This window comes from Drosophila albomicans, chromosome 3 (assembly GCF_009650485.2).
Source record: "Drosophila albomicans strain 15112-1751.03 chromosome 3, ASM965048v2, whole genome shotgun sequence".
Classification (NCBI taxonomy): Eukaryota; Metazoa; Arthropoda; class Insecta; order Diptera; family Drosophilidae; genus Drosophila; species Drosophila albomicans.
This window is the reverse complement of record NC_047629.2, coordinates 28,799,961-28,813,300: the sequence shown is the minus strand read 5'-3', so window position 1 is coordinate 28,813,300 and position 13,340 is coordinate 28,799,961. Positions and strand designations below refer to the sequence as shown.

Below are 13,340 nucleotides of genomic sequence, written 5' to 3'. Positions count from 1 at the left end.
AGCCCTACCTCCTAACCAGGCAACAAATACACGCAAAACAAATATAAATATAAATATATATATATATATATCTTTACAAATCGAAATATATAAAATCGTATATATCTTTTCACTCACCTCGTCAAAGTACCTGCAAAAAAAAAAATCAAGAAACACAAAAAAAATTAATTCCAACTTGGATTTCGCTGTTAAACGAATTTCTAAACTTAAAACAATTTTCAACAAATAATTAAACTATTGTTACAAGTTTAAATCAATAATTCAATAAAAAAAAAAACATATACAAAAAGTGCTGTAAAGTTTATTAAAATTTTTTCCGACAAAACGTAATTCAATAACTATATTAAGAGTAAATTTTCTATATAAAATAGTCAAATGCTTGCAAAGCATTTAAAAATACAAATTCTATGAGTAAAACTTGTTCTAAACAATTGCGTAAACAATTAAGTTAAATGTTTCATTGTTGCACCGAAAATGTTGCTACCAAAAATCAATCAACAATTAAGTGCAAAAGCTAGACCACCGTATATTAACAACAACAACAATAACGCGCAGCAGCAGTTTAAATAAAAAAACAAACAACAACAAAAAAAGACAACAAATCAAATACAAAGTATAACATTTATTACAAAATAAAACAAATAAAAGCAATACAAATTGTTGCTTAAAAACCGTCCACAAAGAAAAGAAGAAATCTTCGAAAGAGTTTTGAATAGAAAATTCCATGAAATGTTATTAGAAATGGATCAACAACAGGCGACTGTACAGTTTATATCGTCGCTGAATTTGTCGCCGTTTAGCATGCAGCTTGAGCAGCAGCAGCCAGCGAGTCCAGCGCACAGCAACACCAACAACAACAACACCAGCAACAACAACAGCGGCAGCAGCAACAACAACAACGATAACGATACAAATGCATTGAGCAACTCTGATAACGATTACAGCGCCTACACGCTGCAATTGAGCAATCATCAACAGCAGCAGCAGCAACAGCAACAACATCACACGCATCACCAGCAACAACAACAGCAGCAGCAACAGCAGCAACAACAACATTACCAACAACAGAATATTGCCAACAACAATGCGAATGCAGCGAATCAATTCAATGCCTCCTCCTATTCGTATATATACAATTTCGATTCACAGTACATATTCCCGACAGGCTACCAGGAGACTAACTCCTCGCACTCGCAGCAGAGTGGCAACGGCAATGGCGGTGGCAATGCCACAGCCGGTGGCAACTCGTCGCAGCTGCTGAATGGCGGCAGCACTGGCGGCAACGGTTATATGTTGCTGCCACCAGCTGGTGGCACCTCAGCCACATCGGGTCACATGTCTGGCGGCAATGTTGGCGGTGGCTCTGGCGGTGGCGCCACTGGCACCTCGGCTGGCGGCGGTGGCAACCATCATGGTGGCACTAGCGCCAGCTCGGGCGGCGGGGGGGAGGCCATCGATTTCAAGCATCTGTTCGAGGAGCTGTGTCCCGTGTGCGGCGACAAGGTGAGCGGCTATCATTACGGCCTCCTCACCTGCGAGTCGTGCAAGGGCTTCTTCAAGCGCACCGTGCAGAACAAAAAGGTTTACACTTGCGTCGCGGAGCGATCCTGCCACATCGATAAGACGCAGCGCAAACGCTGTCCATACTGCCGATTCCAAAAGTGCCTCGAAGTGGGCATGAAGCTGGAGGGTAAGTTCACGAAAACTCAATTTTATAAATTTATATTTTATAATACAGTTTTTTGTTAGCTTATATTAAAGATGATACTCATTTTTATGGGAAATAATATAATTTTTCTTTCTTTACAAAGTTGATATTTTATAATAAAGTTATTTGCTAGCTTTGATTAAAAACCAGCATATGTTATATTAAAGACTTTACTCATCTATATTATTAAAATGTTTATAGGTTAATACTGCGGAATAGTTGAAGATGTTGAAATATGATTCTTCTTTCTTTACAAAGTTGATATTTTATAATATAGTTCTTTGGAACTCTTAGATTAAAGATATTACACTTCTATATGAATTTTTATGGGTGTTATTATAAGATATAAAGACAAGGAAATAATTCAGTTAATACTACGAAACAGATCAAGAAATATGATTCTTCTTCTTTTTTTACCAAATTAATATTTTATAATATAGTTCTTTGCTAGCTTAGATATGAAACCAGAAACTGCTAGATTAAAGATGTTTTACTCATTTGTATGATTTGACTTTTTGTGAGGAATAATATAGCATATAAGATAGTAATTATTTTATATACTTATAATTTTCTAAGGGAAATAATATAGCTAACATTACGAAATAGTTAAAGATCTGGAAATATGACTCTTCGTTCTGTAAACAAACTTAGAAGTCCTTACCTAAAATGTATTTCTCTTACAATCTTCATAATAATATGGATAGTATATGATTTGAACACATTTGTTATGAACAGCTATAAGTCCTATATTTGATTTACCTTTCTCCTGAGTACATTTTCTCAATAATAACTTTATTCTTTAAACTGATTTCACTTCTCATTCGTTGTAGTCTTATTTTATTCTACACAAACCTACATATTCTCTCAGCTGTCTTTTGTTTTACGAACTGTTAGCTTAAAGAATTTACTCTTATTACTCTTAATTAAAACTTAGGAAATGAATACAAAACTGTTCAAAATATATAAGATCTTATTCTTGCTGGAAACTAATTTGGCAGTCCTCAAATAAACAATTTTCATTAGCTATTTTCATTATGAAGTTTAGGGAAATAAATACATATTTTTTTCATTTAACTTTTCTAGTTGCATCTCGTCAATTCCTAAATATATTGTTAACTCTTAACAGTCAGTCTTCGTCTACTTCTCATTCGTTTCCTCTCATATTATTCTACACATTCTCTCTCTATCGCTGTCTTCTCGTCTATTCGATAGCTTCTCGAGTTTATAGCACGCATTTTGAATCAACCTTGCTGCACGTACCTGTATTTCCCATTGACCCTCAGATTGTTGACAAACACTGCGTATGAGTGATATGTTGTGACCCTGTCTCGCTACTAAGGCTTTTTAATATGCAGCTTGACAATTGTTTTCGTTATTTCATTGACTCTTTTGGCAATTCCTGCCAATATTTCGATGAATCATTTAATTAGTTGAACGTTTTTCGAGTTGTGAATTTCACTGCCGAGATTCAACTGACATACATTGCGTATGTGTAATATTGTATTTGGAGTTTTGTGATGAAATTTAGCTGCATTTCCGCTAAAGATAATTGTTGGCTTGATATTGTTAATTGAACTCTTTTAGTATTTCACAGTTATTTTTATTTCCTATTAACCACTTTTCTTGCTTGAGTATTTTACCAGTGAATAATTAATGCAATGCATTTATTCGTTTCCCTCGAGCCATCTTCGGTTGGTTTCTCGCTCCATGTCAATTGGCCTTCCCTTTGGCTGTCAACTTTGATGTGTTGCATTGTTGTTGGCTGCTAAAGTCGTCATCATCTCTAGTATATATACAGTAGCTATACTAACTATATGTATAGGCAGAATGACAGGCAGCGAACGGAACGCGGAACGGCGCGACCAAAGAAATTAAATCGATATTCTTTATTATTTATAAATGCACAAAAACAACAAGAATGTTTTGTAAGCTGAAAACAGCAAACTCGACCAAAACAACAACAACAACATCATCAAGTCGAAGAAAAACTCTCTGTTTCGCTCTGGGGAAAATTGTTTTTCTTTCGTAATATGAGAAACTTTGAGTGGGCCCCAAAGCGGCTGCTTATCAAAAAGGGCTCAACAATTAAACGCAAATTATGTAAATATATTCGTAAATGATTAAAAAACAAACAGAAGAAATGCTTCGACAGCTCAATTCTCGCCTCATTTCACGACTCTCGTGACACATAGTCGCAATTATTTATAAATTGGATTAGCGTATATGCGTATTCCAGACCTATCCCAAGTTTCTCCAAAAATAAATATAAATATTTGTAAACTGCTGACTTTGTTATGTGTATGTTATACCCTTTAGTCATCAATCGGGTATAACTGGTTTGCGTTAACTGCTTTAGTATCAGAAAAAAAGCGTCAGTTGCGTTTTAATTATATATCAACTGCAAGCAGCGAGAAAGTAGAGTGAGAAGGTTAGCAAAGGAAAGTTTGTGGCAAATAAAAACGAAAAGAATTTATTGATTAGTCTCTTCTTTCTTAAACTGTAATATAGTATTGTAAATATTAGGATTGGAATTACTTTTTTATTTTTAAATTATCATTTCAACAGGATTAATCATTTTAGTATTTGAAAATAGATCGAAAAACTGTATTATTATTATTATTTTATGGAAGCATTCTGAAAATTTTATAGCAAAATATATAAAAGAATTTAATTTTATTATAAATGTTTTCTGAGGATTCCTTTTTATTGTAGCTTGTTAACAAGAGAATGATAACATAGAGAATCGCAGTAATTTTATTTTACTTAACCATTTCGAAAATGTCAAGGCATAAAACATAGTATTATAGAATACAGCCTCCTTCTTCTCTTTTTAGACAGGGTATTTTGCAGTCAAGTTTTGTTTTCCTTTTTGTTGCATATTTTCTTCATCTTCGCATTTCTTTGTGGAATGAGCCAGAATTGTTGATTTTACGTTCATTCTCGTTCTCGTTCACATTCTCATTCTTTCTCCCGCTTTGTGTTTATGGAATAAGTAAATGTATTCCATTGTTGTTGTTGTGTTTGCCTTCATCTTGCTTTTTGAGGATATTTCATATTATTGTTGAGAGAATGTGCTTTGCTTATGAACTCTGATTGTTTGTGGCGGCTGCCAAATGAATTATTAAATATAATTAAGTAAAATACTTGCTCAACATAATGAAAACAAATAAATAATTAAAGACTTTAATACACTAGAGCTCTTTTTTATATAAAATTATGGAATAAAGGCAACTTTTGGTCTTCAACAAAATACTTGTTAAAACTTTTTGTTTGTATTTCAAATTATTTCGCATATTTTTCTTTGCGTTGGCTCTTTTAAGAATCTTCCTCTTCCCTCTCGCTACAAAGCTAAAACAGAGGCCCATAAGAAAAAAAAAAAAAAAAAACTTTTGCTTTCGCTGCACGCGCCTACTCACACATGCATACGCATATACACGCATTTATATGTGTGTAGTACGTATGTGTAATATGCATATGTGCTAACTTATGTACATACATTTCATATATACAGAGTGCAGCATGCACCGCTGCTCTCAGTCTCCCTCTCACTCACCCACTCACCCACAAGCGACCGCTTAGACCGCGCTCTAAAATAAGAAAACAGCACAGCGAAAAAAAAAAATAACCGTAACAGCGAAGCGACAGCGCTGCAGTCGCCGCAAAAGCAAGCTTCAAAACAACATACAAAAGGGCCGCATGCTGTGCCGAATTCCGACTGAGCTCAGACGTCGCTGCTGCTGCTGCTGTTGCTAGCTGCGCTGCTCGCTGCGTCTCTGCTTTGAGTGTTCACTTTGCTCAAGCTTTTCAAATGGCGCCGCGAGAGTATGAGCGAGTGAGTCCGACTCTGAGCATAAGTCAGTTATATGTGTGTGTGTGTTTGTGAGTACGTGCGCTCTTAACATTGTTTGAATTTTGTAATAATTTTTTTTTCTCCTTCTTTTGCTTCTTCTTCAGTGTTTGTTCATATACTGCGCGCAATTTTGTGTTTTTTTTTTTCTGCTTTATCATTTGCACGCTCACTTGCTCATAGTGTGCGGCCTAAATGGGCCATACGAGGAGGATGGGAAGGGAGGGGGAAGCATTGACAACAAACAGCCGTAAATTATTATGCAAAGTGCTGTTAATATCGAGTGTGGAAAAGTGTGAAAATTATATGCGGGTGAACGGGACTAATGTGCCATGGGGAATACAAGAAAGGCAACAAATAAGAAACACATGAGTAAATGTGTGAATGTGTGCATGTAAGTGGAGTTGGTGAAATCTGAGTGGAGCGCAATGAAAGATTAACGATAACAATCGCATGTGTAATACTCATGTGGGTGAATGCTGCTTGCTGCCTGCTTACGAGTTGGTAACTGTTGAAAGGAAGTGAATAGCAAATGTTGAGAACAGTATTTTTTTAGCAGTATATTTTGAAAGTAGGGTAATCTATATTTAGGATATTTCAGCATATCAACATTTGCAGTATATATACCACAAAATTATACATTTTGCAGTCGCTAATCAGTATTTACTTATTTCACAACACGCATTTCATATTTTTGGTTGTTATCCAATACTTGCGCCGTCGTCATTTGCATGCTAAAATCAATTTCAAATGCACATTATTCTGCTTCCGCCACAAGCAGTTCTTTTTCGCATTCAGCATGATCCCCCTACTCAAACCCATAGCTAACACATCCATCCCCCCTCTCCACTTCTCCAAGCTACCACCCACAACACCACAAAACACAGCTAAAAATAAAATAAAGAAACGCAGTCAAAAATTGGTTTTGCTTTTGGTTTGGTTTGATTTGGTTTGTTGGCTTAGCCTTTGCCTTTGCTGCTGCCTCTGCTGCGCTCCAACGCAAAGACAGACACATAGAGAGCAGAGAGCCATCGCTCTCTCAGACTCTCTCGTGCTCATTGAAACACACGCACACAGGCAGATAAGTTTATTTGTAACGAGAGTACATACATATGTGTATGTGTGTATGTAGTTTGTCGTATTGCCATCTCATTTCCGCTTTGGCGCACTTGGCCCATAGTGCCATCTCTTGCGCTCATGACCTAGATTCCGCAGTGTCAGAGTGTGCGTGCACGTGATATATAAATACAGTCGTGTGTGTGTGTGTGTGTGTGTGTATGTCGAATCAATGCAACATGTAGAGAGCGCTGCTTTTGTGGTTGTTGCTGTTGCTGTCGCTGTTTGCTTTTATTTTTAATACTCAGTGAATTATTTCGAACGTTTTGCCAGCGTTGTGTCGCTCGTTCCGTCCTTCCGTTTTTGTTTTTATTGCCGCTGTCGCTGCCAACGTCGACGTCGTTGTCGTCGTCGCTGCCATGTCAACTCTGTCGTAATCTCTTGACGCTTTCGTCAGCTATGTTGAGCGCCTTCGTTTCGCTCTCTGGCAAAGCGCAACGCTTTTATAATTGCGAACGCCTTTTGGCTGCTTCGAGCAACTTTGACTTTAACTTCGATGGTTTGCTTTTGGCTGCTTGGTTGCCTTTTTGTCAAATTCAAGCTTTGGAAATCAGCTGCTGAAATCGAATGCGACTGAATGACTCACATATGTTGTTACTGTCTATATCTATCTCTGTCTGTGTCTGTTGCCTCTCCCTTTCTCACTCTGTTTTGTATTTGAGATTTGGATTTGGATTACGTGCCTTTTTTTTACTTCCAACAATGTGCAACGTGGAACAATTGAGATTTGAACAAAATGTTAAATTACGTTAAGCGTATTACAAATGAGATGACAACCATTGTGTGAGTGTGTGTGGGAGCAAAAAGGTGGAGAGAGGGGAGGGAATTGCACACGAAATGTGTTGAAATATTTGTTAGCCATACAAATTGTGCATGTGCTTGAGCAAAGGGAGAAATGAGTCAGCCATGATGCGGGGCACGATGACAGTAGCGGTTGCACAACAACAACAGCACGCACTTAAAGATACCCTGTAATTTTATGATGTTCAAAATTAGTAAACTTTTCGTTTCATTTTCTTATTGCTTTTTAGAAAATATATAATTTAATTTACTTCAAAATCTGAATAGAGTATTATATGAAAAAGTCAGGGATACATTTATATTTTGCTGTATATGTGCAGAACAGTATGGGTAACAACATTAAAGGATGCATACATAAGCCTAAATCAAAGTTCAGGACTTCTTACAGAACTATAGTTTGTTTTAACCAAATATTAAAAAAAAAATTTAAATAAAAATCTTTATTTTAATCCTTACTCATTAATACTAAACAGAATTTTATCGCTTAAATTGACTAAATTTACAAAATCTAGTTTTTATAAGTTCATAATTGGATTTTTATCAACAATTTGTCATGAAAATTTCTCTCTGGATTTCTATTCAAATTAAGAGTTTAAGCTGCTCTTAAAGATATTTAAACCTTAAATATGAACTGCACCGCTTGCTGTTTAAAAAAGCCAAAGTAAATAATTACGTATACGCTTGTTACTTGCGCCACATGACGTATACGCAATATGTAGCTACTTAAAATCAATCATACGACCAGTGGTGCCTAAGAGTTAAATGGGTTTCTTTTTTTTCAGCACTGTGTGCAGCATTGTCAAGTATCAGTTACAGCTTGGCTTACAATTCGGCATTGCCCTAGAGCTCTCAAGTAATCAATTGATTGTCGCATTACATCAGTCTAATGAGCGCTGCCCTTTTTTTCTACTTCTTCTTCTACTACTACGAATTGTTCCCTGCCCACTCACGATTTTGGGGTCTTTTAATTAGCCATACATGGCTGTATCAGTGGTGTGGCTAAGAAGCGAAGGAAAACGAAATAAAAGTATAAAATTACTCATACGCACCATTGACCTAAATTTAGTTCTTCCTTTTTTGGGGTGGGGTGAGAAGCAGCTTAAAAATAATAACAGTAGACGAACTGACACTGGGCGTTTATTGATTTCCCGGCAGTTAAACACAAATGGTAAATGGAATGGAAAATGGGAAATAGGAAATGGGAAAACTCTAGCTGTTTGTTTTAGCTGTTTGCTTGTTTGTTTGTTTGTATACAAATTGAAGCACTTTACATGTGAATATTTGTTTAAAAACGAAAGTGTAAATAAAAGTATCTTGAGCAGTGAGAAAATTATGTAAGTAAATACAATATATGGGATGAAATAATAACGCTCACCTTAAGCTGGGGTCCATGCGGCATTAGCCAGCGATTTATGCGCTAATAAAATGCCTATAAATATTATAAAAATAATAGCCCAACATAAACACACACACAGATACATGGATACAAGAGCTGCCCGCATAAACTCAACATAAATTGGCTTGGTGCGGCCGGAAAAACGTTTGGATGGCAAACAAACAAACCAACATACACCCGAAGAGAGTGAGAGTAAGAGTCAGAGTGAGAGTAAGAGTCAGAGTGAGAGTGAGAGTGAGAGTTTTTTTCTTTCCTATTATTTACAGCGAATGAGAGCAGCTCTCACTTGAAGCGACGGCAACAACAACGCGCATGTTGTCCCAGTTTTCACAAACTGTCCTTGACCTACTCCACTCAACAAAGTTGTCTAATGCGCGCGGCAGAGTCGTGTCCATGTGTCTCTTTGTGCCTGTGTGTGTGAGAGTAAAAGAGTTGGTGAGCGAACGAAGCGAAATGTCGTAATAGAAAGCTTTTCGAGTTGCCATGCCAGCAGCGAACGCATAATGAGCGAAAGAGCAAGCTCTCGCTGCGCTCTTTCTCTCTTCACGTGACGACGTTGACGTTGGCATCGCAGCGACGTCGCGGCGTTTGAGAGCGCGCGCGTCAATTTGCCTAGCATACAAACACACACAGACACACTATGTAAGTTGTATTTACATACAGACGCGTTGATTATTTGTAAACAATACGCTTGACCTAAATTACAGTTACTTGTTTCGTACAGAAACAAAAACGACTTTGCAATTTTTCGTGTGCATTTCAAATGCATATTTTATGTGCCAGCATCGTTCGTGTGCGTTTTCTATGTATGTATGTATGTATGTTGGTTTGTGTGTGGGTGTGCTTGTTTCGGCACAACAGCGCCACCTGCCGGCCCAAGCGGCGCATAGAACAACGTCGCCTTATGCACCCAATGCACGTCTATTGCGTCTTCTAATCAACTACGCGGCGCTGCTGCGAATTCTGCTTGCCTCCCTCTCTGCCTGCTGCCTGCAGTTGATGCCGGCGTCTATGTATTTATGTCGGCCTCTCTTGCTTTGTGTGTGTGTGTGCGTCTCAGTGTGTGTGTGCTTGTTTCTGTGGCGCGCTTTTGGTTTAACTCATAGCACAGCACCCGCAATGCAGGCAAACCTCTTCTGCCATCCAACCCACCTCCCAATACACCCACCGACTCACCATGCTGTCATTCGCACATTTTCTGCTCTGGCCATAAGAATCGCATTTTTATTGCGTTTCAGTTTGTTAGAGCGCACACACACACACACACACACACACACACACACACACACACACACACACACACACACACACAATCGCAGAGACACACTTACATGCTTACTGTTGGTGTCTATGTCTGAATGTGTGTAACAATTTTGTTTTGTATTTTATGCAATTCTTTTTCTCTGCTTTTGTTTTTGCCACACTGCGCTCTCATTGTTGTTGTTGTTGCTGTTGCTGCTGGATGGGCGTGGTTTGGGGCTTGGGGTTGCTGCTAACAGGATGACGATGTCTCAGCTTAGATATTCCGCAAAGATATAGAAATAGAGCCCAGGCTATTGTTCTCGCATCATTTATGCTGCCGCATACACGTGTTCTCTCAATATGCAGCCAATTTTTTTGTTACCCATCGAATTTATTTCCTGCTGTTTAAGCTTTAAAGTAGATAGGGGTTTAAATTGAACATTTCTTATAAATAAAATAAACACATTAAAACTTATTAACAGCTTAGCTAAACAATGAATTGCAGATGGCTAAAAAATACTACTTATGAAAAAATACACTTTATTAAAATTTACAACATTTACTTTTTTTTAGTATGTAATTGAATTTTGTAATATTCAAATGAGTGAAAATATAAATTAAAGTAGAAAGGTCTTTAAATTCAACTAAAAAATACTATTGTAAATAAAAAATACTAAACCTATTGAGAGGCTACTAAAAATACTATTGGGTACAAAAAATACTAAACCTTTTGACAGGCTACTAAAAATACTACTGGATATAAAAAATACTAAACCTATTGACATATTAGCTAAACAATGAATTGCAGATGGCTAAAAATAGTTTTTATAAAAAAATCCCCTTAGTGTAGTAAATTCTACAAAATTTACTTTTTCTGTGCTTGAATTTATTAATATTCAAATGAGTGAATACTTATATTACAAACCATTGCAATCTATAAATATTTTAAAGTCACCTCATCATTATTTATTTGCAAACAATAATCCAAATTGATATTAAAATAGTAATAAGCTTTCAACATCATTAAAATGGACAGTTTAGAGACAGTATTATAATTCTAACTATTCCAGAAAATATCATATTAATTTAAATCCAAATCGATACGTTTTAGTTGCGTATATTCCATTTAATAGAGCTTATCTTCATCAAATAAAGTGCTCTATATACTTTATTATTTAAACCGTGGGATTTTTTTGTTGTAAGTCACACTCAACAAAGCCAGTCAAATAAAGGGTTCCTGGGAAAGACCCATAAATCGTATAACTGAAATCGATTTGAATAGTTTTTGTATTGACTGTGCTTATCTAATCTATTACCAGAGTTGAATGCAAATTCAGTGCAGAAAAATATTGAATCAAGTTGAATTCAATTCCGTGATTAGAATTACAGTAGTATAAATCATGATAGTAACAATAATTATTTATATTATTTGAAAGAAACTTGTTGTACAGTAATTTAAAGAACTAGTATAAAAACATTATGTAAATGAAAGTTCTCATTGCGTTTTATCAACTTTTTGGGTTATATAAAAAGGAAACAAAATGAATTTAGACAAAAAAATTTGTTTACAATAAGTGCAGAATAGAATCAATGAATTCTTTAATAATAGCTTATGAACATATGATGATTGGAACAAATAAGCCAAGACAGTAAGAAACCAAAAATACTTGAAAGAAAACTTTTTGTTTTATTTTATGTACCTTCAGATAGGTATCGACGGCGCTTGTAATTAGATTTGTTACGTAGTTCCCTAAATCTATATAACATAAATCGACAATTGCGCATTGCAGTATTGAAATCAAACTTTATTGGCACTTGGCAAAATATTTATTTATATTTCTTCTATTGATTAGCCATTCAATTCATTGTTGTAGTATTTTTTTTGTTTATATATTTTTTATTTTTTCTTTTTACTCTTTTTTGTAATGTGGTTTTCTAAAAGGAATTTTGTAATCCAAGAAATATTAATCTGCTTTGTTTGTGAGTGCTGATTACTCAAGAGCGCTCCATTATGACATATTTTGAGAAGTGAATCCCTAATGGTTTTTTTGGGGATTGAGTTCTATAAGTAAATATTCAGTTTGCCGAATTTCAATAGGTTATTGTATGAATAAATCTTTAAAATCTTAATAACTTTAATAAAACTAAACTCGTGTTAATTTTGATTATTTTTGAATCTCCTATATTGCAGCTGTTCGAGCGGATCGCATGCGTGGGGGTCGAAACAAGTTTGGGCCGATGTACAAGCGGGATCGGGCGCGGAAGCTGCAGGTGATGAGACAGCGTCAGTTGGCGCTTCAAGCACTGCGCAGTTCAATTGGGTCGGACATCAAGCCGACGCCGCTCTCGCCGGGCTATCAGCAAGCATATCCAAATATGAATATTAAGCAAGAAATACAAATACCTCAGGTGAGTTCCACTTGCATGATAAAAGGGGAAAATCCTGCTATATAGTTTTTACTCCTTTTTTTTTTTAGGTATCCTCACTCACACAGTCGCCGGACTCATCGCCCAGTCCCATTGCCATTGCCTTGGGGCAGGTGAATGCGAGCGGGGGCGGCGGTGTGATAGCCACGCCCATGAATGCCGGCAATGTGAGTGGCGGCGGCAATGGCAGCTCCTCCTTGGGCGGTGGCAACAACAACAGCAACAACAACAACAATGGCAACAACAACAGCAGCAGCAGCACAGGCAGCAACAGCAGCCTCGGCGGCGGAGGTGGCAACAACGCTGGCGGTGGCAGCGGCGGCGGCGGCGGTGGTGGCAACAACAACAGCACCGATGGCCTGCAACGCAACGGAAACGGCGGCAATGGCAACAGCAACAGCAGCTGCCACGAAACCGGCAATGGATCTCTGCAGAACACAGCCGAATCGAAATTGTGGTATTTACAAAGAACCCAAAAAACAAATCAAAAACCAAAAACCACCCGAACAACCTCAACGAACAATCCGAGTGAACCAATCCAAATTTCAGTTACCCCAACCAACCAAAACCAAAAAAACATTTCTTATTTGCCCAACAAGTGTCTTTCGATGTGCAGCAAAGTGTATAAGTTCATAGTCGGTTGAAAAAAAGACTGATATAGATGATATATCAGCGATCGATAAGTCTGAAGTAGATGGGATCTTATAAAGTGAAGATGAAGCTATAAAATTATGTTTATTGGAGTTGTTTATAGTGCAGAAATTTGGGATATACTTTTGAATGATTGACATAGCTTAAATAAA

The 13,340-nt window shown here is 36.9% G+C and overlaps 1 protein-coding gene across 1 annotated transcript in view; it reads left to right on the top strand.

Moving 5' to 3' along the window:
* LOC117568486 (nuclear hormone receptor FTZ-F1) overlaps positions 1-13,340 on the top strand; it is a 56,339-nt gene that overhangs the window by 38,901 nt on the left and 4,098 nt on the right. Inside the window, exons 3-5 of the mRNA XM_034249173.2 lie at positions 1,166-1,690; positions 12,302-12,519; positions 12,588-12,994. Of these exons, the coding sequence (XP_034105064.1) occupies positions 1,166-1,690; positions 12,302-12,519; positions 12,588-12,994 (1,150 nt within the window). The remainder of the gene's footprint in view (positions 1-1,165; positions 1,691-12,301; positions 12,520-12,587; positions 12,995-13,340) is intronic.